Genomic DNA, 27,899 nt, shown 5'->3' with positions numbered 1-27,899 from the left:
TTTTCCTAAAAACTTACTTTAAGTTCTTATACTTGAATATACTTGTGAATGTCAGGCATATTGAATGAATGGCAAACTGCGTACATATGTATATGTATATTATTAAGGAAATAGAAAGTTCTAGCAGTTATTTTCATTCAGCAACACATAAATATGCCTTGTCAGACAATCTACTGCAAAGAATATAAACACAGATACTGAATATGTTTAAGGCATATTACTTCGATCATCGCCTTCATCGCAAGCAACTTCAGAATGAAGCATTTTTTTGTTTTTTGTTTTGGGTGTTTGAACACTTGGTACATTGGAAACATTCCGAAAATCGTTGGCTAAATTCTTTGGCGCATGCTTTTCAGCAACTCTTAACCAGTTGGCTGCCAGTTGATCAAGTGACTGCCCTGACGCTCGGGCTCGGTTCACGTTTGGGGCATTGGCAGGAGCAGAGCACAGAGTACAGAGCACAGAGTACAGAGCGCACAGACGGCGACTGGTTTTATATATTGCGGCAGCTTCAAGCAAAAAAAAAAAAAAAATAAATAAATAAAAGAAGCAAACCAGGGGAAAAATGCCGCTCTTTATTGTCATAAGATTTGAAAAGAACCGACGAGCTGGCCAGAACAATGCCACACTAAACTAAACTAAGCTGAGCGCAGCTTAGGCGAGCCGAGCAACGGCTGGCCAATAAATTCTGAAATAAGTTGAGGCCGATGCCAGCACAAATCTTTGAAACTTCGCACACACGACAAGGTCGTTTCAAAGCTTCCATTCCTCACACATTCTCCCCGTTTCACTCCCTCGCTCTGCCCCTACTTTGGTCGCTCCTGCTGCAGGCTCGGTTCATTGAACCAGCTACTCCTACGCCGCAAAATAGAAATCCGCGCAGCAAAAGGAGCGGACAAAATCGAATACATTTGGCAATTGGCAATTGACAACTGGAAACAGTAGCCAATAGATTTACGCCAACTACAGTGGAGTCGGGAGTGCGCAGAGCAGCGCAAACCTGTCGCCGCCGCCATGGACATTCCTGGGCCACCAAACATTGTACGGGGTTGGAGGCTGAACGTGTGCCAAGCCCACGACAACGACCACTGCCACGGCGCAGCGTTGGCAGCGGAGCAGTAGAGCCACGTCTGGTCATAACAAGAGCAAAAATGCTAAGCGTAAATAACTCATAGATAATAATGCCATGCATTTGCGAGTCAAGCAATTGCAATGCAGGCAAAACAAAAGACTTAGGACACGAACTTGCCAAAGGAGCAGCGAGCGCAGCAGCCGAGTCATGTAACAGCCGCAGCGGCAGCAGCGGCAGCAGCAGCAGCAGCAACAACAGCAGCAACAGCACTCGCAGTAAAATCGGCTCAAAAACAAGATCAACTGGTTTCAAAGCAACAACCAGAGGCAAAATAAAAAGAGAGGAAAAAAAGACTCACTCAATATGTTGAGCTCAAGACCTGTTGAGACCCAAGCAAGACCCATTGTTGGTCTATTGCGCGTGCCGTGCGCTGTAAAAATACTTTTTCCCAAAGAAGTTTCAGTTGTGTTTTTGACTTTTCGTCGTGCAGAACGATTCTGCTCTAAACGTGATTAACGCCCAGACGCAAAACGCAGACGCCGCGGGCGTTTTATGGGTGTATGTGTATGTGTACGTGTATGTGCATGTGAATGTGAATGTGTGAGTGTGTAATATTCGCGAAAAGTGGTTTTCGCTACAACCCATACTTATATACATACAAATACATATATATATATAGTGTCTACCCATATGCATGCATACATATTTGTATATAAAGTCAATTTTCCTGTTAACGAAACCTGCCAAAACTGCAGCAGCAGCAACAACAACAACAACAACAACAAAATGCAACATACGTAAATTTGGTGTCGAGTGCAACTCCCCCCACATCCTTTGCGCTCTCCCCACTGGGCAAACATCGCATCTCTGTGGGCTCTGTGCGCGAGTTTAGTGATGTGCTAAATGCTAAACGTCTAGCAGATCAAAGTACTCGTAAATATGCAAATGCTACATGAATAATTGTATGTGCATACGTACCTCCCGAGTGCCCGCCGTTGGGTGAAAGTAAAGCAATTTGTTGTAATTAATTGCACGCGAGCATCGTTTATGAAGTCTACATACGAAAGTGGATAAATATTTAAGACAATCTGCGTCTCACTTGGATAAACAGCGAGCGACATAGAATTGATGGGATTTGTCGACAAAACTAAATGGATAAAACTATTTGAGGTGAGTAGAAGACATGCATGCTCTAATCATTCTTTGTGTTGGAACGATGATTGAGATTGGGCCCAGCGAATGAGATAAAGCAGATATTTTGTTACCCGAATTTACTGTTAAAAAGAATGCTCAGCAACGATGTAGATATCTAAGAAATTTCTTTTGATTGGAATAAGTTCTTAACTCAAATATATATGTACATATATTCATATATATATTCATATAGAGAGATATATGTATATAATGTCGCTCATTTAGATATCTCAAATTCATAGCTAAACTGTTGACTTTGCATAAGCCTTTAGCGGATCTACAGTCAAATAGCAAATTAGATTCCACACTTCTGGCACCCATTTCTATTCACTGATATGATATGAATATGTTTAGGAATTCCAGAGCAGGTTGTAGGTCAAAAACGAATTGGTTTATGCAAATGTTGAAAACTTACAACGGCTCAACTGTGTCGCCAGCCCCATTCCATAAGTTTTGCTCGCTTGATCTCTCGACAAATTTATGCCGCGAATAAAACCCGTAGCCCGAAATTTGTGCCTTTTGCCAGACTCTTTGACAATACGGCCAAGCCGCCTTTTTGGCAACAGGCACAAAATATGTCGCCTATCAAATAGATACATTTGCTGGTCTCCGTTCGCTGTTCGCTGTTCGCTGTTCTGGTTTTAAATGGAAAACAAACAAGCTCTCAAATAGTTTCGAAATAGCATTCAAGCAAACAGAAATGTTTATGCATATACCCACAGTCGCTGGCTAACTATTTTTATTGACTCTAGCTCCGACGCTTGACACCTTTGCGCTTTTGTTTACGATCTCGGCCAATGAGATAGAACTCATTGCTTTCTTCTTCTTCTTCTTCTTGTTCCCTATTTTTGGGTATCGAGTCATGTAAAGTGTGGTCCACGGGCGGGAACGACAACATTAGGGCGGACCAAACGATGCTTAAATATGTCATTAAATTGGAATTTCGAAATGTGATACGAATTCAAGTTCCGCAATAAAAGCTTTACTAAAACAGAAATAGAATTGAGTGAATAATCTAACGAATATGTAAGTGTATGGTCCATGAAAATGTATACATGTATATGACTATATTAAATAGATATATACAAAACTAATATAGCTATAAAAGTTTATTAAGTCCATGCATGGAATTCTTTGACATAGAAAAATGCATTTAAGATAAATAAACAAGTCATTTTCATAAAATTTTTGAATGTTGAAACAAGATTAAAAATATCGGTTGAGTAACATAAATTAAAGAAAATCTGGATATAAATAGAGAAATTAATATTAATATTGATATAAGCGACAGATTACTGAACATTTAAAACTATATTAATATATATTTATAAACATGTATATATTTATATCCACGGCTCACAGCGTTTGATCAGCTCATTCACTACAGCAAATATTAGTAATTAAATTATGGTAAATAAAATAATTAATATGTCAAATTTTAATCATTGACTAAATTAAATTACTGCTAGATGTTATAGAAAGGGAAACTATATATTGTTAAATATGATCAAAAGCAATTGAACATGCTCAGTGATCAAGTATGAAACGAATTGTATAAGCCACATTAGACAATGCTCGCATAGAGCCCAAGTATTCTTTTGTGCCAGCACGAGAAACTCAACTCAATTGAGATGGAGACTTTTGACTCGAGAGTGTGGGCTGTGGTGCCCTCCAGTGGGCTGAATTGGGGTAACACGAGACATAACTCGCTCGTGCCGACACACCTGAGAGCTGACTCAACGGCAACGGCAACGGCAACGGGAACGACAATCGACAATCGACAGATTGAATGGAACATTACGAGATCATTTTATAGGGCCGCACTCAAAGGGAGAGGGACACAAAAGCCTAATGCGGAGTGTGAGGTGGACACAAATGAGAAAAGAAACAACAGACAAACAGAGTGTATGAGAGAGAGGGAGAGAGAGTGATACAAAGAGCTACCTTTGTCAGCTCCAATCAAAGATCATAGATCGAGCTAGGCTTTAATTACCAGTGAAGCTCTTTTTTTGTTTGGTGGTTGTTTTTGTTGTTGTTGTTGTTCCTGGTGTTTGATGGGCGCATAATCGACACCGTTATTCCGCTCGCTGGAGACAACTTGATACTGTCCCACTTGGAGCTGTCAGCTGGCTGGTGCACGTCAAGCTGGGCGCGGTCCCTCAAGCCAATTGTCCGGCAAATGCGAGCTGAGTACTCCGATTGCATAAGCTGCAAGTCAAACAGATTTTTCACTGTCAGATTTCCGTGTTTCGCCCCTTGGCAGAGATCACGCGACAGTCGAGCTGCTAAAATGCTTTTTCGGTGGCATTTCTGTTGGCCCCAATAGCAAAGTGTACACACAAAATCCAAACCCCAAGCTCCAAGCTCCACAATCCATAATTTAAATGAGCAAAAGAGCAGACAGCTAGCTAACCCAACAGCTGGCAGCTGGGTAGCTGGGAGATGGTAGCTGGAAGCTGGCTCCAAAAGCTGACCCAATTTCGAGCAGCCAATGCAACAGGTCGAGGCAGACCCGCGGACCCGCAGACCCGCAGACCCGCAGACCTGCAGACCCGCAGCGCGTCGCCAGCTAAGTCTCAAAACAGAAACACTTTCTCTTGATCGGGTTCTCGAGCGACTTCGGTCGGCGCGTCGACCGTCTGCAATTAAGAGAAAATTTAATTTTGAATTTATTAACAGCAAAGAAAAATACGAGCATGCAACACACAACAGACAACATACAACATACAGCAGCAGCCAAAGTCAGTTTGGATCGTTCGTTTTGACATTAATCAAGAGTTTGCCCGTTCTCAGATGAGACGATGGCAGCAAATACAACAATAAATAATTTATGCCATGGCATATAATCAAGTTCAGGTCGAAAGCAGAAGGTATAATAATTAGGCACGTTATAGATTGAGCTTCTTCAACGAATGATAAATAAGGCGGTGCAAACTTCTCCTCAACTTCTCCCCTCTCCACCTCTGGCTCGCTTAATACTTTCAGCACTGTATAAATCAATGAATTTTTTAAATTGGTTAGCAGATTCTTAATAGATTGAGCAGCTGGTGGCATGAATAATATATTTTATATTTCACTTTATTTTTAGTTAGAAATTAACAAAAGGTATATTAGATAGAGTATAATGTTTGTATACATTTTATTGCCAACAATATTTATTTTATAATACAAATATAATATGGTTTATTGTTGTTATTCTATTAGTTTTGTTATAATTATAAATATTAAAAATTGTATTATTTGTATTATTATAATTATTGCTTACATTCTAATTATATTCATAAACTACAAATAATATTAAAATTAAAATTGTATTTATAATAAGAAATAGATTATTATATTAAACATCATTTTTATAATAAAATAAATTGAATTAAAAAATATTTGTTTCTGAAGCCGTTCGTAGATAATAAATAAGTAAATCAAATTAAAAACAAGAACTTAATAAATTTATAAAATAACACATATGTATGTATATAATTAATAAGGTATTAATACAAATACATATAAAGTATAAATACAAAATATAAATGATGAACGTTATTTTGTTGTTTGTAAACAATTTAATGATGGTTTATTCAATGTAAAATAAAAAATATAATTATTTATAGTAAACAAAGCGGTTTAGTAAGCAAAAGATAAATTATAATTTTTTTTTCACTTAAACTTCCAGTTCTTTATTTTTTGTAGCATGTGCTATGATCTTTTTATTTTAAACAAATATAGTTGTATAGAAGGGTTGCTCTGAGAATAAAGTTCATAGAAATGATATGATCAAAGAAGAGCTTTGAATCTTTTGATCTTAAATAGTAATATTTGTATATGGTATTTACTCTGCATTTAGGATTTTTACAAAAATACTCAATATTGGAGCTACTATTAGTTATAAAAGAGAACTACGCTCAACAGGCGTACAAAATCAAATGGGAATTTCCAATGAAATCATTTTATATACATATTGTAAAAATAACAAGTAAAACTAGATATACAATACGTATAGGGAATTTATGCGATTCAATGCAAAGACAATCAAAGAGGCCAGCATGATATATGTGAAATTCTCTTCTCATATGGCAATTTATTGGTTCAGTCGGCAATGTGCCCAATGTGTCAGCTGCTTGGCTGCCAGAGTAGCAAGCCCGTAATGCTCCAATCAAGGCGAAGTTACAAAAGCTACAAACTGCTGTGGTATGTCCGATTGTTTGAGTTGAAAACTCGTTCCCAATTCAAGTGTTTGCACTACGCTTGACAGCAAAGCGCAGCCGATGGAATTCCTTGAGAGTATCAGTTACAAAACGTTTCAATTTTTTGCTGCCTCACTGCGCCGTGTCCATTGGAAAAGTAATTTCGGATCGGTTATCGTTGGCCATTTGTTTGTTTTGAGCTATTTAAACACGCTCTCGCGCCCCCTGGCCCTAAATGAGCCAAACAAACAGACATACAGACAGACAGATGGACATATAGACAGATGGATAGACATACTATAGTGAGAGCTAAGCAGAGACAATGGAATGGAAACAAGATACTTTTTGGCATATTACTTAGAACGCTTACCAAATGGGTTATATATTGATGAAATGGATAGCAGCGCCAGTCGAACTGATTGCCTCACATAGACTCATATGGAGATTGGCAATCCGTATCTGTAGCCATATCTGTAGCTGTATCTAAAGGCATCTGCGCAACTGCCACCGCATCTGGCTATAAATGGCTAATGACAATCGATTTGCATAAGCAACGCAATTAATCTTTGTAATAAGTAGAAATCGAACCGCGACCAGACCGCGAAAGACAAACACACAAATCACGCCCGAGGCTTGAAAACTACTATTTAAAAATTTTTCAACGTATATCTTTTAGTATGATTAATGAAAAGATGTCCGAGCCGTGGCCAGAGCCAGAGCCAGAGCCGGAGTCAGAGCCAGCTAAACCGGGCTTATCGAAGGGACAGAGTGTCATTATTTAAATTATTTGTAAAGGGCGTCGATGGCCGCATGCATTAGTGTCACGTCTATGCGGCTAGAACAGAGCCCATTGCCCAGAGCCCGATCACACCAACGCCTGGACTCTGGATTCTCCACATTGTTGCATATTAATGTGCCATGGCCAGCTGCAAACAGTTAGTTCCATGTGCGGCATATTAATTATGAAATTTCCTACTCCACTCTCAGTGTGCGTATGCGTGTGTGTGTGTATTTATGAGTATCTTTCACGGCCCCTCTCTCTCTTTCTCTGTCTGTCTTTCTCTCGCTGACTTTCTGGCCTTTCACTTTGGAATGCGGTAGCCGCAAAAAGCAGCCCATAAAGCACAGAAAAAACAAGCCGGTCAGTTCAGATTCCATTTAGCAGTAAGCAGTGCAATCAGATTTGCCCAAATATTTCCCCAGGAGTTACGCAGCTTGCGAAAAAAAACCAACAACTTAAAATAAATAAATTATGTGGTTGCTCTGAGGTACACTGACAAAATTCTTTGACTGTCTGGAGACTGATTTTATATGAAGTATTATGTGGACTCTTTTGAGATGAATATGTATTTAGTCTATATAAGTATATGCATATAAATAAGTATGTATTTTTATTATTATATTTGTATTATTAAAAAATTAAATTAAATTAAATGTCTTTATGTGATATTCCCCAGTTTTAGTCATATTTACCGGGGAAACGTTTTTTTGCAAAGAAAAACTAAAATAGAGTAAATAAATAAAAAAAAAAAAAAAAAAAAAAACAAATTAAATAATTAAAATAAAGTAAAGAATTAATAAATATAAATAATATTTATAATAAATGTATGCATACTCAGTATAATATATTACTATATGAATATATATGAAATATATATATGAATATTGAAAGCTAAAATCTATAGAGTAAGATTTCGGCCTCAATCATATACATATCTGAGCAGCACATACATACATATGTACAGTATCGTAGAATATTAGGTACAACTATTTATATTTCATATTTGAATTTCACACATCTGTATATTTTATGTTTAAATTGATCTCAATATTATAATAATACATTGAGACAGACAATGTTCACATAATGAAATTTATACTCTTCACTCTAAGATAGTTTCAGCTATTTCATATCAGTGTATAATAAAGTTCACATTCTCATCATTTAAAGTAAAAAATTTGAATAAAACCTCAACTAAAGCCCCAAATTCACAATTAATAAACAGAAAATGCACAAAGCCAACCACCAGACTAGATAACGAGTACACAAAGGCAGCCTTTAGATAAGGAATATCAAGCAGACAATGAAAGCCCCAGCTATGGACAGACTCAACCGTGATTAGGTGCAGCGCTTTAATATAAACACATAAAACCACAAAATTTGTTAGTTTAAACACATGGATCTGAAATGGGGTGCCAGTATATCGTCAACCGAGAAGCCGAAAGAGAAATAAAATGAATGAAATTCTTTCAATAGCAACTGCTAGCTGGCAATAAACTCTGTAAGCTGATATCGCTGATCGAGCAGAATCATTTGAGCTCGTCAGCTCACAGAGCTTTCTCGGCGAGCGCCATAAATCTGGCGGACAGCATCCGAGACAGCGACAAATGCCGTTTAAAGATGCCTCAGTTGGGCTGCTATCGGGGTTCTATCGATTAGCAACTTGGCTAATTAATGCGCGGCGAGGGAACAAGACATAAAAAAAAAACAACTCCAAAGAAACTCCAATAAGAAACTGACAACAGAACAACAGAAATCGCTCGTATCTTTTTGGGCTATCGATAAAGGGCCGCGGAGTCAGACGCTGGGCAAATATTGAACAAAAATAATATTATGGTCGAGGTTAATGCGAGCTCCCGGAGTGCTCTTCAGCGGAAGCCCGCACAATCCAAATTGAAGCTCAGCTCGAAATTATGAAATTTCGTGTATGGCACCGACCTTGTCGGCCAGCACGAATCATTAATCATGCAGCACTATGGATAGTTACAGACGCGTCTAACGGTTGCCCAGCCGATCTGCGTTACGTGTGGACGTGTCTTGCTCTGTGGCTATCGCAGAAGCTGAGGCGTTCGCATCTGGCAGTCGTCTGCTTGGAATAGACAATGCACTCCCATCGCACTCGTCCACACCCATTTAACCAGTGCCACGTCCCCCTTTGGGCACTTCCGATAAGATCGCCTGCCCCAGCGGTTCAATAGAAACCACAGAACAGAAGGCCCTCTGCATTCGCCTGAGCCTGAACCTGCGCATTTTTACCGGGAACGATAACATAACCAGCTGCACAACATGACGGCCAAAGAGCGATAGAAGGCGAAAAGTGCTTTAGACTCTGATACCCTGTAAAATTATTGCCTTAGGAATTCATATAAGCAGACAATACAAGAATACAAAATTACAATTTCATTAACAATTATATACATATATACTATTTTCTAGCATGCATTAGTGACTCTACTCTAGCTTTAAGCCTTATTCCAATAATTATTATTACCCATAATATCAGTTTGAATATTCATTTAGAATCTAGGCAGAGTGGCTGAGCAGTCTTAATCTATAAATAATTTGTTGACCCTAAAAGTGATTTGATATTCATATTAGAATTTGTTTTGTTCATCTTGCCGTTCGATCCCAATTAATTTATATTAAGAATTCATGTAATTTTCTTAAGAATTATTTTTGATTTGTCTTTCCTTATCAACAAACTTTTAAGCACAAATATTTAATTCGATATCTTCAACTTTTGTTGTACACGAATTCATACTTTGCTATGCTTTAATATACCCTGTTTTAAAATTTCTTATGAACTGTCACAGCTTTGCTGGGTATTGTCGGAACACTTATAGCGCAAATATCTGGCATTATGCTCGGCAACAATTTCCAGCGAAATGAAATCGAACAGCATTGATTGCATGCCAATGTGGCTCCAAAGTTCTTGGCTGACACCTGCAGGCCAGAGCCAGAGCCAGAGCCAGAGCCAGAGCCAGAGTCAGAGTCATAGGCAGAGGCAGAGCCAGAGCCAGAGCCAGACAAGAAACCATTTATAGAGTAGCAAGACGATCAACAGACGATCAACTTTCAAGGCAATGACGCAAGGCACGCAACGCTGCCGCTCCCGCTCCCGCTCCCGCCTCCTCTCCCTTGCAGCTGCTGCCACTCCCGCTCCTGCTACTGTTTCCCGCAGCGCTCCCGGGCCTAGCTCCTTGTCTCAATCACAGACTCTGTCGCAGTCACAGTCGCCGTTGCCGTCGCAGTCGCTGCCAGCTGTCTGGTGACTTTGTTTTGTGGCTTTCTCTGAGAACACTGGCTTAATTATTATGGGCAGAGGAAGTAGAGACGACGTTGGCAGCGGCTAATTGCGCTGGCTGTGCCTGTTTAATTTGTAGAGCCGGACGAACACTAGACACCTACCTAACTAGCCCAACTCGACTTCCCACTGAATGGGAATGGTCTGCGCCCTGTCGATCAACAGAATTCAATTTTTAATAAGTTCTTTGATTTTCCCATTTGATTGCAGGGCCACTAAAATGCTGCGACAAAAAACACTTTAAGCATATTGTACAAGCAGCTCTTCGCAACATGCCCACTCGCCACAACTGGGATACAGAGCGCGTGGGCGTGGCACATTTGGCTGGTGCACTCAGTCCGCTGTGCATAACAGATGCCAATCATGAGATATTACGTCCAAAGCCGCGCAGGTAAGCCGAAAATATTATTTATTATCTATGGGAAGATATTTTGGTCTAATATAGTTTATATCTTATCTATAAATTTTTGTTATTGTTAAAATATATCAAAACTATTTGGATATTAAGTGCTTCAGACAAATGCTCGTAAATGAACACTAGATGGCGCCATTAAATTTTTGAAAGTGCCTAAAAGCATGCAACACTTTTTGTGTTCACAATAAAGTGAATAAAAAGAATCGATGCAAAATAGTGTGTAACGAATTTATTATATATATATTTTTAAAATTAACTAAAGTAATATTTCAATGTAATTTTTTCTTAAAGTTAAATACATATTTACAAAACAATATCGTATTATTATTGTTTTCTTCAAATCTTGTACATCCATTTTCTATTAACAGAAAAATTACTATATGAAAAGTTAATACTGATTTCCAATATTGTTTTCTCAGTTTTAATATATTATTCTGTGAGTTATTCTTCAATAAATACATATAATATAAATATTTATACTCTTGTATTTTTTTTTTTTTTTTTTTTTTTGTGTAATTTCCATTTCATTTTACTTATATAAACTCTAATGTGTATTTAATACAAATAATTTAACATGATCTAATTTTAATAGTTCAAACTAGTATATTAACATATATAAATATAGTACACAATATTGCACAAAATTCCCTTGCACTATCAAAAGACTTTAAGCTAGAGTATCTGTATATTTGGGATAGAACTTGAAGGGATAGCTCTTCCATTCAGGTGGTTCTCTTGTTTTTACCTCTTTCTGTAGTTTCCGATACGCGTATCCATAGCCAAACAATGGATACTATTTTCGGTCTTGGACACTTGCATGCACAATTGTGCACAAAAGCGTGAAGCGTCTGAAGCTGAATGGACAATAAACTTTTGTGTAGTTTTTGTTGCTGTTTGCTTACGTTCTTAGGCGGTGAACTTCTTTTCGGAGTAGTACGTCGTAGTAGTAGTAATATCAAGCAGACGCATTCGAAGAATGGCCAATGGTAGACACATTTTTTTTGCTTTAGGAATTGGGCTTGTTGTGGCCGAACTAGAAGTAGAAACGGGCACAAGACGTCTAGATATCAAAGTTATTTTGTTTTCTACTGGCATTGTGAAGCCGGTCAAGGTTAATTTGGGGGGAAAATTAATGCCAGCGTGAGACGAGTAGAGCAGAAGATCTCTTGGCCGCCGGATGTGTGCCAAAACTATATATATCTATATTTCTATTATGGAAGCCGAGATGAATATTTGAAGCTTCATTTCGAGAGCGATATGGACAGCACTGGGCAAATTCAATTAACTGCAAACTGGAGCTGAAGGCATTTCAATTTTCATACGCGATTTCTCAATCGAACAAAAGCCGCAATAACAATTGTCGATTTGAAGTATCTGTGTGTGTGAGTATGTGTGTGTGAGTGATGTACACAGGAAACCGAAATATGACTGGCATTTTGGAAACTTTTTGCATTGGACAAACAATTAAAAGTTTTGAAATACGTGTAACAAACAAACAAATGACAGTAGAAATTCACACAGATGAAAGTGAAAATCGCGAAATGTGAATAATTAGCTGCGAACAATAATAATGCCATAGCAAACGAACTGAGCTCAACTGAAATAGGAAAAATTTACGAAAAATTCGCCACACACAATTCGCCAGCTGACAACAACAACAACAACAACAAACAACACCAAATTGTATCTGTATCTATAGCAGCAACGTTAACATCTGCGCCAATGACAATGGCACGGGCATGGGCATGGCTCACGGTATCTCTCAGCTCTGGGCTCTGGGCTCTAGTCTCTGAGGTCTGGGGCCTGGAGTCGAGGGCATTAAACCCCCATAGTTGTTACATTTTTTTATTAAAGCATCTTCAGCGCAGCATTAAAAATGCGACGACGATGCGAGGCAAGTGAAAATGTAGTTAGTTACCTTTTTACCTTGTCCATGGCTGTGCCCGTGCCCATGCCCATGCACTGTGCCAACACTTTCTTTCACACACACACATACAGATGTACAAACGCACACATAGGCAAGCTCGGCATATTACCCATATGTATCTGTGAGATACTTTTAACGTTTGTCAAAATGCGACTATCTACTAACAGCCAAATCGCAGCTTAGATAGAAACATCATGCAGAAAGGCAGGAGCTAAGGCTGACTAATAGATACCCCTTAAAATTTAATAACAAATCATAAAATAGAATTTGTTTTATATGAGCAAAATTGCTATATTATTTAGATAGGCTCAGCTTAGCTTTTTATCAGAAATATTAATGAATTATATGTATAAATTATAATTGAATACATATATTTTGTGTATGGTGTATCATATTTGTTTAACTTTTAATTGAAGAACAAGTAGTATTTGAAACGAAATCAATTAGGTACAATTATGTTTTCTAAATTCACTTCGTATTTACAGGGTATTATGTAAATACAATGCCATGAATTCAGTTCATGACAGAATCATAATTTGGCACAGACTCTGTCCACTCATTTGACAACTTTCTCCGATCGCTTTATGGCTATAGGTCAGCTGCAGTCAAGTACTAGACCAGAACGTGGCTAAGTAGCCAGGGATGTCATCAGCATAGGGTATCTGAAGTCAGGCCAGACTGCACAGCTTAAGCCAGAGACCAGAGTTTCCATCAGCTGTTGCTCAGTGCACCAGATGCTGCTGCTGCTGCGGCTGCTGCTGCGGCTGCTGCTGATATCTGCAGTCAGCTGTGGATAGACAATCGTCTCAACGTCACACGCTCAACTAATTAAGTCGTTGAGGCCAAATGGGATTTAAAATTGGTTAGGTGGGCGAGTGGCAGGGGCAGGTCGAGCGGGAGGGGTAGCGTACGAGTGCGAACGGAAGCGAAGCAACTCGCATCCAATGACCGCATCTGCCAGCTGCTGGCGCCGTGGTTAATGGCCAATGTAAAGCAGCCAAATGCGGAAATCTTGTTAGCGCCCCGCGCACAATCGGCGCATATTTATCTATATATCTGTGGATCAGGTGCGATGTAATGATAAGGCTCGCTTGTAGCTACTAATGCATAAAACGCTCTGCGTTTCATAAGAGCCGCCGCGCACACAACACAGCAGCAACAACAACAGTAAAAATAATGATAATAATAATAACAATAAAAGAAAAAAATGAAACAAGTGCGATATACGCTGGGGCTAAAGCCCTTATATAACAACTGCAATTAGCTGCATAAACAAACATCCAAAAAGAAAAAATACAAAACTAAACGCACAACGTAGTCGTCTTTGGTCTTTGGTCTTTGACCTCTTTTACGTTTCCTGTTTGAAATCGTACACAAAATAATGTTTAGATGACCAATCATGCGCGGAATTACCAATGCCAGTTGCAGTTGATGATTATGATTAATATTTGCGAGCAGAAATAAGCGCTTCAGAGATGCGCCAAAACTGTTTCAATTTATCTTTAAAGGGCATTCATTATATGAAAGAGCTAACATCTTCATAATTCATTAATTGGTTTTAAAAGTGGCGATGGTAAATCAATTCGACCCCACAATTTCATCATGTGCGGAGCCGGAGCCGGCAGTCAAAAATTTGTTCAAATATATATTTAAGTTATTTCTCAAGGTATTTCTGTATGTTTTATTTCATTTATCATTCAGCTGCAAAGGCTTATATTATAGACTGAATATGACATTTTGTAAAAATATTATTAATAGCATAGAGATATACCTAAATACAGGCTTTAGGCTTGAGTTTACCCATGAGACAACATACGAGGATTCTCAATCAAAATTTTGTTGATTTATTCAACTAATTCAACCGTAAATTACAAATTTCTCTGATTTACATCCAACACAAAAAAAAGTTGAACATAAATATTTCATTAACGAGCTAAACCAGTTCGAGAATAAATCCAAGCTCTTTCTCTCCCTCTTTCTCTCTTAAAACTGTACCTAAAACAACAATCTCTGCAATATCCAAGATCTGAGTGCGTTTCTTTGTAATAAAATATATATAAAACTATACACACACACACATACATGTATGTGCACAAAAATATTTTCGGTTATTCTGTTTTCCCAGACGTGACTTGACACAAAATTAGAAACATATTTCGTCTTAAGCAATTTATGTCAAAGAAGTGTCGAAAGCTCTTGCATCGTGGATTATTGATAGCAGACTTCACTCAGACCCGAGTTGGCAGAAAACAAAAAGCGTAAGACTCACGCTAACCTTGGCTAGAACCACAACACTAATTAGCAACCAAAAATATTGGCTTATGTCTGGACGATGCTGGCTGGCTAGGCGAATTATTAATGGTTCTGAAGCACAATTTCCTGACTTGAAAAACGAAAGTAACCTAAGCCGCGATGTACTGCAATCCCATTAGTCGACCTCAAACTGAAGTGACACACATATTTTGGATAGTTTCGGATTGCTTGGATAGTTCGGGCAGCTTGGATAGTCTGTCCATAGCACTGCAGCCCAAGGGGCCGGGCACAACTAATAGGTTTTTGGGCTTTTCTTTGAGCTACAGTTGCCGCCTTCGGCCAGTTTTTCTACTTTTCTTATATATATGTATATACCTATATATATATCTTAAAGTTTTTGGTTGAGTTGTTTAATAAACACGCAAATATTACATTAAACTCTCTGGTTTACTTTTGCTTTTGGGGGCCTGCTGGAGCCGTGCTTAATGGCTGTACGCATACTTATTTACAGTCTGTCATTACAATTCCGTAAATTAAGCTTTTTAATGCGCAAATTGTTTCGAGCAACATTATGTTTTAAATAATTAACAACGCCAGTCGGCCAGTCGGGGTAGACTAGAAGCAGAAAAACAAGCAAACAGAAAAAGACACGAAAAACAGAGGAAAACACCAGAGAAACGATGAAAGTTATTGTATAATCCAACGGGCGGAGAGTACGCCGTACGCACAGAGCGAGCCTCTATTAGAGGTAGCGCCCGCCCAAAGTTTTTCCGCATTACGTGGGCGGCTTTAAACTCTTTCCCTCCAAATGACCAGCTATCGGTCTTAACTTTCTAATTGCGCTCGGGCTTCGTTTGTGGTTTGCCGGGCACGGCCCTAGGATGTAATTCTTCATTGGCACAAAAGAACCTCAGATGGGTAGCAGCTGGCTGCTGGCTGCTGGCTGATGACTGCTGGCTACCCAATAAAAACCTCAAAAGACCGTTATATCAACAAGATGAGCTGGTATAAATCATTAGAAGCAGGTTACGGCCAGCGATTTATCTACGCTACACATGAAATGTATCTGCCAGATGTATCTTGAAAACCTACGCGTGTCTGCACATGCTCAGAACACAAAACGTGATCTTGGGCCCAGGCGCGGAAGGAAGCTGGCAAAACGATCTGATAAGTGTCAAGATTGTATAACCTTCGAGTGCGTCCCAGGCCACATAGTTCTCTCTCTCTCTCTCTCTCTCTCTCTCTCTCTCTCTCTCTGCCGGTATGCCTCATTGTGGTCTTGTGCATAATTAAATTCATGAAGTCTATGAATAGAGATGAGCTGAATCGCGACTTGACTCTAATAATGTTAGAGAAAAACCTTGAGCTCTTTTAACTATATATAAGTGAGGAAGATGGAAATTATGTTTTATTTAGAGTACTTGATATATGCATTAAAATCAAAACATAAAGTTTATGAAAAGCTTATTTAAAAGAATTTCTTCATTATATCAAAAATATAAAAAACAAAAATAATTTGTGTATTACTTAGACATATTTCTATATTTAATTGTATTACTTTATTATCCTAATATATTTTTTAAATCATTTAATTTGTATATTATTTATCTCTTTTTATCTATTTATCTATTTTTAATTATATAATTTTTAATTTTATTATTTATAAATTATTAGGCAATATCAGTAATCATAAATAAATATATACATATGTATATTTTTATACCCTGAACCCATTGAAAATGGGAAATCATTTTAATTACATTTTCTCAACAAATTATTATGTTTATTATTAATTTAATTTTTAAATTTTTCATTTATATATTATTTTTATAAATTTATTATTTATATTTAATTATTATATTGTTTATTTTTTGAATTCATTATATTTATTTGACATTGCTTAATAATTATTCTATACATTTGTTCATTCTCATTTATCATTATTAATTTATTTCTTATTCATTATTTACTAGTTTCTTATTTTCTTTATAAATTATTTTCTAGCTTATATTTTTATTAGTTTAGTATAGAAATGATATAAATTATGCTTAAATTTATATACTATACCTCTCGTATAGAGTGGGGAGATAGCAGTTTGTTATTATATATTTTAATAAAAAATATAGTACATGAAAAACGTCTGTGTGCGAACACCCAGCGTGCATTCACAGTGACTCGAAAATCACAATATCACTTTCAAGCGAAGTACACACAACTGTTGGGCTCTGCCCTGGAGTAGATCTCCGCCTGCTGCTGCTGGTGGTGTTTGTTGGCTGTTGTTGGATGTTACAGTTGTGCCATTGTTTTGGTCACACAGCTGAGAAACAACAACTCACGGCAGCTGAAATTACCCAAGCCAAAGACCTGCAAGGTGGCATGGGCTTGGGCCCCAAAGGCCTGCGCTACACTCTGTGAAAATCAGGAAAAACAGACGTCGCGACGTCGACGCGCTTAGACAATGACTCGGCAGCGCGGCTGACGTTGCGACGTCGACAGCGGCAGCAGTGGTAGCGGCAGCGGCAGCAACTGCTTTGGCTTTGAGCCGCCGGCTGGCAGTTGGCAAGCTTCAGTCAAGCTCGAAGTGTGAGCGTGAGCGGTATTCGGAGTCGGAGTCGGGATTTCGGTTTCGGAATCAGATTTGGATACGTACGTCGGCCACGCAACGCTGCGCACGGCGCTAGAGCAATGAAAATTTATAATTTGCATAATTGTTGTTATTATTTGGTGTATTAAATTGTGTATGTCAGAATCGCAAGTCGAGTGCAAAGTGAAATGGAACCAAAGCAAAAGTCGTAGCTTAATGCGCCGCAGCAACCGCAACAGCAACAACATCTAAAAGATTTACAATTTCGAATCTACTGAAGTGCAACTCGATTCATATTGGAGCTCCAGCATCATGTACTGCACCAAAGATTGCGCCTGCCGCCTCTGCCGCGAGCTGCGCGACTACAAGCTGAGCGCCAAGAAGTCCGCCATGCCGTTCCAGTCGCCCGCCAAGCCGAAGGCGAAGCTGGCCGGCAAGGCTGCCCCGCCCAGCTCCCTGCTGGGGCGCATGCTCAATGAGAATTTCATACTGAGGCGTCGCGGCATCTCGCTGAAGAACTTTCAGCCGCAGTCGCTGCGCAACAGCGAGATGTGTCAGTCGCAGCCGCGCGACTTGCCACGCCCAGCGCAGACACCCTCGCCCACGCCCATCGAGGAGCTGCCCGACTGGGCGGCCACACAGCGCAGGCGGGAGCAGGCGCGGCAGGATCGTGATGGGAATGGAAATGGAAATGGGCATCTGGGTGATCGCGAGGTCAAACCAAATCACAAGGTGGTCATCTATTTCGGTGACTCCATGAGTCGGGCACAGCAGCAGCCGCAGCCGCAGTCGCCGACACCCGCATCGACTCCAAAGCTGCCCCCAGATGGAGGCAATCTCCACTCGCAGCTGCTGCAGGAGATGTCCCAAAAACTGCAGGCCAATGACAACGGCAAGCCCCAGACCGAGGTGCTGGTGGGTGCAGGAGGCGCAGAGGGGGCTGCCGCGGAGACTAACGCTGATGATGAACTGCCGCCCTACATTGAGAGCGTGCAGAACGGCGTAATTAATATCAGAATTGAAGGCAATTACCGGCGCGCCAGCGCTCTGGTGGAAACGGTGGCAAAGCCAACTCTGGCCGTCGTTGGCCAAATGAAATCCGATGCTGCTGGCAGCAAACCGACTGCAGCTGATCATCATGATAATGCTGGCAACGATGACGATGATGATGACGACGACGACGACGACGACGATGACGATGATGATGATGATGACAGCGTCTCTGGCCCTGGCCACGATGCGGAGACCGCGAGTCAGTCAGATTCATGCGATTGGAGTTACGTTCAGGAGTGGCGACGCGCCGCGAGACGGTAGTGAAAATGCCTTAAATGATTTGCCATTATTTTCCATCCATTTTATTTCTTCTTTTATTTTCCACCACTGCCATTGCTGGTTGCCCTCCGTTTTCGTTTTTGCATCAATTGTTGTCTGAGCTCCCATTCTGGCGCTGTGAAAGCAACCAGCCAGCTAGGGCTTGCCCACAGACTGGCAAGTGAAAACCCATTTTGGGGCTTAGTTTCCATTTGCATAAGGGGGGAGGGGCTTACATGAGAGTAAAAGCGAAAACAGAAATCTTTACATCTGCATATCTCATTTGTCTAATTAGAGGAAATATGAATCAAGCTTCTCCTGTTGCAATTATAAAATTAGCATAATCTAACTCAGATCTAAAATTGAAATAATAATTGGAAAATGCCACAGGCTCGAGCGTGCTCAATTAATTCCCTAATATTCTCCTGTCTAACTAAAATTGGAATAATAATTGGAAAGTGCTGCAGGCTAGTGCGAGCTCAGTTACATCATTAAGATTCCCTTCTGTAGACTATTATATTAAGACGAAAGATTTGATAAGTATGGAATAGGCTTTTAAATAATTTGCTAGCCATTTAAATCTTACATTTTCTAATAGAATATTTTGTATTATTTTTTTTAATTATATTAATATTGTTAAATATTATTATTTCATCATTAAGTAATATGATTTTTGGCATATCGGAAAATGTAGGCGGATCGGGAACTTTATATGTGTATGATATTTTTAACAACCGTTTCATTTTATCTCTGCGATCGACTGCTGCTGCTGCTGGGAGCAAAATTTTAACGAAAATTTTGGTGTACTAACAGGTGAACAGAAGTGAAAAATAGGGAGGTTCTTCAGAAATTAAACTTTACTTAACAGTGTTAGTTAACAGTGTTAATAATTTTAATAAGAAATGATAAGTTGGGAGCAAAATATTCGTTAACAGTACCCTAGGAAATTGCTGTTACCGAACTGTTAACAGAGCAATAACATTATTGAAAACATCCGTTCAAAATTGGGCCCTCTATTTGTTTCTATTTTCCTCTCTCTATCGATTCGTCTATTTATTCTCTGTGTCTGTCTCTCTCTAGTTATCTCTATATCACTATTCCAATTTTCTCTCTCTTTCATTATCTTCCCCTTTCCCTCTCTGTCTCTCTCTCTCTATTTTGATTTCTTTTTTAACATTTCAATCTCTCTTTTCCCATGTCTTTCTCTTTTATATTTTCTTCTCTTCAAGTCCATATTTTTATATAACTCAATATACCATGTTAAACAGTTCTCAAAACTTATTCAACAAAGCAGCTGCATTTTGATTTGAGAATGAATATCTTCATTAAGCACAGACAACTTCCTCCTCATAGTGTTAATCATGGTGTAAATCATAGGGTAAAGCATGTCATGACTGAAAGTGAGATTTAAAGAGATTAAAGTAGTTTGCATAGTAAACATTAGCATTGCCAGCATCCGTTTGCCATTAAATGTTTACACTAAAGAGTGGAAGTAGCCAAACTATGCCAAACCGAATGCATTGATCAATCAGCCAGTCAGTCAATCAAACAGCCAATGTGTGTTTCACACATATATATGTATTTAGTTATATTATATATATATATTGATACAGCTCAATAATGACGAGAGGTCACTGCTCGTTTCAAGTCGGCCAAATGAGCTCATGTCTCAGCATTGTAAGACAATTCAGGAGCTATAAATCGTATTTAGCGCAACAATCGGCAGAACAATGGACAGTTTTTGGTGGCTAAAAAAAGAGGAAAAAGCAGATAAATTCTGGGTCAGTCAAACATGGAGACCTCGCGACGTTTTATGTTACAACATGAAATCAAAAATCATAATAAAAGCAACCGATTTAACTTCGGTCTGTGCGCCATGCAAATGAGCGCTCGTAACTGCCTCTTAATTTTCGAGTCTTTTTGCTGTATTCTGTTTTCTTTGGGGTTTTTTGTTGGTCGGGCCCATTTAGTGGGGCCGACGACAGTGCAGAAATGTGAGAACGAATGGCAACCCACTTTCATAAACAAAAGGAAACCTTTTAATCGTGATACTCTTCTAATAAATACTCTATCTGAAGCTGATGATGAAACAGAAAATAAGTTGTGATTCCAGTTAGAAGTGTAGAGATCCAAGTCAATATTCATATTTGAGATTTAATTTACAAAGAATTCCTTCAATATGAAAGATGGAATTAAGCTTAAGTCACATAGCATCGTTGAATTGAATTTCGTTTTATTCACAAAGTCAAGGAACTTCTTTAAAAATTGTCATTGAATTTTATAGAACTAAGCTTAAAGTCAAATAATATTTATAGCAGATATTCATATTAAAATCTTAATTCTGTTTTGTCGAAAAATTAATTGAATTCCTTAAAGATTATGCAGCTTGACAGTCACTTGAAGATTATTATTTTATTTTATTTGATGGAGTTGAGCAGACACGCGAAAGTGCTTAACTCATATTGTCAACAGCTCTTCAGCTTAGGAAACGCCTAAGTCCCCTTTTGTTTCACAAACTGCTTAAAGAATGTGACAAAGTTTCGCAAGACGCAGCAAGGGCATCAGCGACTTTTATCTATCTTTAATTAGGTGCCACCACCCAAGACCAAGCCTCAGTCCAAGCTCAAGCTCAAGCTCAAGCTCAAGCTCAAGCTCAAGCTTAGTTACATGGAAACCTCACACAGATGCAGAGATGGCCAAGTAGATTGGCAAGACGGTGTGAAAGATAAGCGTTAATATGGCTGACAAATACATACTCAGATAAGTCCATGGCAGCCGCTGATGCGGCAACCGTTAGGCGTTGCTTTGTTTACTTTCGGTTGAGAAACTCTCTTGAATTCTAATTGGTTGCATAACTGATGGCCCGCTGCCTTGAAATGGGTCAAGTCTCCAAGTATTTGCATAATAAATCCATTTTATTGCTCTCTTTTCTGCCAGTCTGCTTCAGAGTGTCATAATACCCTAGTCAGATAGTAAAAGATCTTAGGCCAAACCTTAGCATTGGCATATTTTAGCATATTTGGCTATGCTCGATTCATAATTTTCAATAGATTATATATCATAGGATTTCTCTAAGTTCCTATAGGGGGCTTATAGATACAATGCGTCTTCTTTGCTTTCTGTTATTTGTCAGCATTTATTCTAACACCTCTAACTGTTACGTGGTTCCATTCTGCAATAATAATAAATAATAGGTAATTCAAATTAAATAATAGGTAATTAAATTATTTTAACATATGTTTGCATTGAGGATATTCTTTGGTGAGTTAAGGGATAACTCTTAGTTCTTATGTAACTGAATTCGAATCCATGCTAAAACCTTAGCAAAGCAGTAGGAGAAAAACGATTTGAATCTATTTATTAAAAGATTGAGTAAAACTTTTGTTGAAACGGTTTGGTTTAAAAAGAGACATCATTTGATATTTGATATTTATTATTTTATTCTCTAATTTTTTGAATGATATATAACATATTTTAATAGTATATATGCACATAATAAATATATTTATGTATTATTCAAATAATTAAAATTAAAAAAAAACCAACCAACCAATTCACATCAGCTTAAAACTTTTTCAACATTCTTAAAATTGTTAAGTCTGTTATCAACATATCAAACACACATTTTTATTCTGACTTCATAGGATATGTATATACGAAATTCTATATTTAATTTATTTATCAACTTGTATAAAAATATGGAATTTTAATGGAATTAATATATAATTATATTTGAATTATATTTAAAATAAATAATATAATTTTGATATACAATAAATCTCGACTCTTGTGTCATTGCAGACCCACGGGAAATTTGCCGCCCAACTTTGGACAGCAGGCGTCCAGTCAGATGACGGGACTACCGCCGGTGCCGGTGCCGGTGCCGCTGCAGTCGCAGCAACAGACGCAGCCAGCGCTGGCGCCGCACACGTTGCAGGTGGGCGCTGGTGGTGCTGGCTTGACGGTGGCCATGGCCACACCAGCGCCTCGCGTCTTCAAGGAGCTGGCGCAGCCGCCCAACAAGGCGCCGCTCAGCAACAAATCCGCAGCGAATGCGCTGCCCTTGCCACAGCAACAGCAGCAGCAGCAACAACAACAGCAACAGTTGGCATCGCCAGTCATCAAGGCGGGCATGCCGCAGCGGGCGGTGGCGGGACCCGCCCGGCTGACGGTGCAGAGTACGCCCGTGAAGTCGCAGCCGCCGCAGCTGAGCGGCAGCCTGCAGAGCTCGCCCAGTCGGCCCACGTTGGGCATACCGACGACGACAGTGGCAGCGACGCCGACGTCGCCGTCGACGTCAACGCCGGCGCCACGCGCCCATCAGCATGAGCAGTTCCGAGCCCTGCAGCGGGTGCAGGAGTGCCACAGCTCCTCGGACGAGAATCGCAGCTCGGGGCATGCCAGCATGTCGGACACGGGCGGGCACAGCTCGTCGCCGGCCGGGGGCATGACACTGGGGCCGCTGCCCGAGGATCGGCTGGCCGCCGGCGTGACCAATCGCAGCACGCGCTCGCGACGCCATCGGGGCATCATGCCGGCCGGCAAGGCGCCCTGGAGCGGCAGCGGACTGGAGGACATCAAGCTGGCCATACAGCAGCTGACGATGCGCTCCCAGACGAGCAGCAGCACCTACAGCAGCCTCAGCGCCGGCTCGGAGAGCTCGGAGCCGGCCCGCCGACTGGGCCGCTACTCCTCGCTGGAGACGGTCATCACCAGCACCAGCGCGGATGAGTTCGTGTGGGTGGACTCGCACAACCGGCTCGTGGAGCTGCAGCATCCGCCGTGGAGCCAGCAGTGCATCATGCGCGTGCTGCGCAACGGGCGCTGCAAGCAGCAGGCGGACCACGTCTCGGTGGAGGTCGTCTCCAGGCTGGGCTACCTGCTGCAGCGGGCTCTGGTGCGCATCGCCAGGGAGATTCAGCGTTTCTCGGCCGGACTGGGCCTGTGCTCCAAGCAGGAGGTGACCGGCGCCTTCAAGGTGGTGCTCTGCTCCACGCTGGCCGACTCCTGCACCAAGGCGTGCCTGCGCGCCGCCGCCATGTTCGCGGTGCCCGGCGAGAGCGCCCTCAAGCAGAGCAAGTCGTCGCGCGCCGGCCTCCAGCTGTCGGTGGGCAGCTTCTTCAGATGGATGACGGACGCCCGGCTGGGCAAGTTCATACACGAGTACGCCGCGGTCTACCTGTGCGCCGGCATCGAGAATCTGCTCGAGGAGATCATGCTGCAGTGCGGCGGCGCTGGCGCTGGGGCAGGAGGCGGCAGCAGCATCACAGCCGCCGCTCTCGATCAGAACATCGCCAGCTCGGGCGACTTCTGGGGCCTGCTGCAGCCGTTCGCCCACTTGAACGCCGGACGCATTGCCTCCGGCGCCCTGGCCATGCCGCGCTGGGCCAGCCCCTTCTCGCTGGCCACCTGCGTGGGCAGCATCCGCGAGCTGAAGGAGAAGGCGCTGCGCACCCAGCAGGAGTTCCAGCACGCCGCCGCCCTCTCCAATGCGGCGCTCAGTGCGCTCTTCTACTTCATGCGCTGCTCCCAACTGGAGCACACGGAGCTGGCCGCCCAGAGCTCCACGGCCGGCCAGGCGCCGCCCAACAGCGGCACGCAGAACGTCCAGGAGCTCTGCTACGAGCGCGCCTATGTGGTGCTGCCCCCGCTGGCCGAGTGGCTGCGGGTGGCCTCGGCGCACGCGGAGCACCGCAACGGCCTGATGATTGACAAGGATGACATATTGCAGGTGAGCTTGATCCGAATATTCCTCTGTTCCATGAACTCAATCGAATTCCTTTCGCAGGCTGCCCGCTTGCTGCTGCCCGGCGTGGACTGTCCCATTCGCCCGGTGGCACACGACGAGGAGCTGCCCACCAAGAAGACGCACTTCAGCAGCGGCAGCGCCACGGGCAGCTCCACGGGCTCGGGCTCGGGCACTGGCACCGGCAGCAGCTCCAGCTCGCCGGCCGTGAGCAGCATTGGCGAGGACACCTCGGAGCTGGGCAGGCGCGCCACTATCGCCGTCGCCTTCAAGCTCCTGCTGACGGGCCGGGCCGAGCTGCTCGCCCAGGCGGCGCAGCTGCTGCCGCCCACGACACGCTACGACACACAGAACAGCGCCGGCCTGACGGCCCTGATGATTGCCAGCATACGGAACGACGAGGTGGCGCTGCACGCCCTGCTCGACGCCGGCTGTGATCCCAACGTGGAGGTGCCGGCGGCGGGCACGGCGGGCTACCCGGCCATACAGCCGGACACGCAGCACTGGACGGCGCTCAGCTTCGCCGCCAGCCGCGCCAACTACGTGGCGCTGCGCATCCTGCTGGAGCGCGGTGCCAAGGTGGAGGGCGGGGCGCGCAGCAGTGAGGAGAGGTGCACGCTGACGCCGCTGCAGCTGGCGGCGGGTACTGGCAACCTGGAGATGGTGGCGCTGCTGCTGGCCCATGGCGCCAACGCGTTCCTCTCCACCCAGCAGAAGGACACGCTGTGCTTCGCGGGCGCCGCACAGAAGGGGTGCTTCTGCGCCATCTCCGTGGCGGCGGCGCACGGGCATCGCTCGTGCCTGCGCAAGCTGCTCACGCATCCGGTGTCGCCGGGCAACCGGGATGTGCTCTCGCTGGAGGAGATGCTCGCCGAGGGTGACGTGGGCGGCGTGCGCGGCGCCGGCGGAAGCGCTGCCTCGGCGGCCTCTGGCGAGGATCTGCTGCCGCTGCTCAACAAGACGCAGATCAAGCGTCTGCAGGAGGCCATGTACCACAGCGCCGAGAACAATCACCTGGGTAAGCAGCAGAGTGAGCAGGATCCATGTTTGGCCAGAGCTAATTTCCACTCCTACTCCTTACTCCTACTCTTCTAGATATTACCATAGAGCTGCGCAAGCTGGGCGTGCCCTGGACCCTGCACTGCTGGATGCACGCGCTCTCGGCGGCCCACGAGCTGCGCCTCGACGCAGTCATCGACCAGCTGCTGCAGGACTTCCTGCAGGTCTGCCCGGACGACTACAGCGCCCAGTTCGTCAGCGAGTGCCTGCCGCTGCTCTTCAACATCTTTCGGAACAAGAACGAGGGCACCACCCTCCTGCTGGCGGACATCTTTGCCACCTGCTTCGGCTGGGAGGCGCTGCAACCGCTCAAGGAGCAGCCTCCCATGCAGCCAGTGCAGGGCACTCGCATCGATCCGAAGTTTGTCAACAACCCGGAGCTGAGCGATGTCACCTTCCGGTAGGTCCACAGCCTAAATCCCAATTTGATTCTGTCTCTAATCCCGATTTGCTTGCAGCGTCGAGGGCAAGATCTTCTATGGCCACAAGATCGTGCTGGTGACGGCCTCGCCGCGCTTCCAGAGCATGCTCAGCTCCAAGCTGAGCGACGCCAACAGCACGCCCACCGTGCAGATCAATGACATACGCTACCACATCTTCCAGCTGGTGATGCAGTTCCTCTACAGCGGCGGCTGCCAGGCCCTGGACGTGTCGCACGGCGACGTGCTTGAGCTGATGGCGGCCGCCAGCTTCTTCCAGCTGGAGGCTTTACTCAACTACACAGAGGCACGCTGCTCCGAAATGGTCGATGTGGACAACGTGGTGGCCATGTATATCCATGCAAAGGTGGGTCACGGCAGGATCTAGTGCCAGCGAGCTCGAACTTTATTTAATGCTCTTCTCGTCTCTCCCTCGCCAGGTTTACAATGCCAACAATCTCTTGGAGTACTGCCAGTGCTTCCTGCTGCAGAACATGGTGGCGCTGCTGACCTACGACGACTCTGTGAAGCGTCTGCTCTTCGCCAAGAAGATACCAAACCACGACGTCCTGGCCGGCCTGCTGCAGACGCTGCAGCAGCGGCTCAGGACGCGCAAGCCGAACGCCGTCGGGCTGATCAACTCCTATCGCTCGCCGCCAGCGACGGCCACGCCCATCAAGAAGTAGCCAGCCCCCGATATAGATACATATACATATATACATATATATACATGTTCCGCTTATGTCATATTTATTGCATTGTTTTCTGTAACGAAGTCTCGCTCGTATGTATTATAGAGTTCAGATTCCCCCGAGTCCTTAGAGCCCCAATCCCAATCCCAATCCCAGTTCCAGTCCCAGTCCCACTGTTAATTTAAATACCTATGCTAGGTAACGTGGTACGGATTAGAGCGTCCTGTAGCTACCTGTAGTTAGTTGAAATTGTTTCTGCATTAATCAAAACAAAAACTCGAATAAAAACTCGACAAAGTTTTAAGAGTGGTCTGTTCTCTGTGTTTATTAGTACTTGGGCGGCTTGATGTAGTCCGTGACGAGGACGGACTCCGCCGGCTGCTGCTGCTCGCTGGTCAGCTTGGCGGCCTCCGAGATCTGCGGCAAGATGTTGTTGCCCTCGGGCACGAATCCGTGATCGTCGGCTTTGTAGTGCACCTCCACCTCCTTGCCGTCGCCGTCGAAGTACGAGTAGGAGCCGCTCACCTCGAGGAACTCCGACTTGGTGCCCGCGTTGTGGACAACGGCTGTCTCCTCGCGGTGCGAGCCATCCTCGCCCTGGTAGAAGAAGTGGTATGAGCCATCGTCGTTCTTCTCCTGCCCGGAGTCCACAATGCCCACCGCCGCCGTCGTCGTCGAGCTGACACGCAGATCAACGCCGTCACCCAAGGCGCCAACTAAACACAGTCCAAGAAGGCTAAGGAGCTGCGCGAGGAGAAAGAGGAGAGGCACATTAGCATACACTCCCTAGCTGAGCCGCTCAGGCTACTCACAAGCTTCAACATGTTGCTGTTCGTTCCGCTGCTCGTCGCCGTTTGAGCTTGAGCCGGGCCGGCTCACGGCTTATATAAAGGCCCAGAGCAAATCGAGCAAAAAGATCTCATTGTGGTCATCTTGCTTACCGGTTTTCGCTTGTGAC

General features: G+C 42.9%; 2 protein-coding genes across 3 annotated transcripts; one reads left to right on the top strand and one right to left on the bottom strand.

Moving 5' to 3' along the window:
- The first annotated feature begins 271 nt into the window (after positions 1-271).
- LOC108651548 (ankyrin repeat and BTB/POZ domain-containing protein 2) lies at positions 272-27,245 on the top strand. 2 transcript variants are annotated; one of them, XM_030386781.2, is made up of 7 exons: positions 272-2,242; positions 10,746-10,926; positions 22,827-24,756; positions 24,814-25,789; positions 25,867-26,230; positions 26,289-26,616; positions 26,690-27,245. In XM_030386781.2, exons 2-7 carry the CDS (start codon positions 10,808-10,810, stop codon positions 26,933-26,935), a joined length of 3,963 nt encoding a protein of 1,320 aa, XP_030242641.1. In that variant the 5' UTR covers positions 272-2,242; positions 10,746-10,807; the 3' UTR covers positions 26,936-27,245. The 2 variants fall into 2 exon arrangements, with proteins under 2 accessions (XP_030242641.1, XP_030242640.1); XM_030386780.2 differs by lacking the exons at positions 272-2,242; positions 10,746-10,926 and adding an exon at positions 17,724-19,024.
- Cpr78E (Cuticular protein 78E) lies at positions 27,240-27,899 on the bottom strand. Its single transcript, XM_018101373.3, has 2 exons — positions 27,754-27,899; positions 27,240-27,685 (listed from the first exon to the last, which is right to left on the bottom strand). The coding sequence occupies exons 1-2, from the start codon at positions 27,763-27,765 to the stop codon at positions 27,269-27,271; spliced, it is 429 nt and encodes a 142-aa protein (XP_017956862.1). The 5' UTR covers positions 27,766-27,899; the 3' UTR covers positions 27,240-27,268.

This window comes from Drosophila navojoa, chromosome 4 (genome assembly GCF_054131105.1).
Source record: "Drosophila navojoa isolate 15081-1374.11 chromosome 4, UAZ_NAV_1.0, whole genome shotgun sequence".
NCBI classification, from domain to species: domain Eukaryota; kingdom Metazoa; phylum Arthropoda; class Insecta; order Diptera; family Drosophilidae; genus Drosophila; species Drosophila navojoa.
This window is presented reverse-complemented; position numbering and strand designations above follow the sequence as displayed.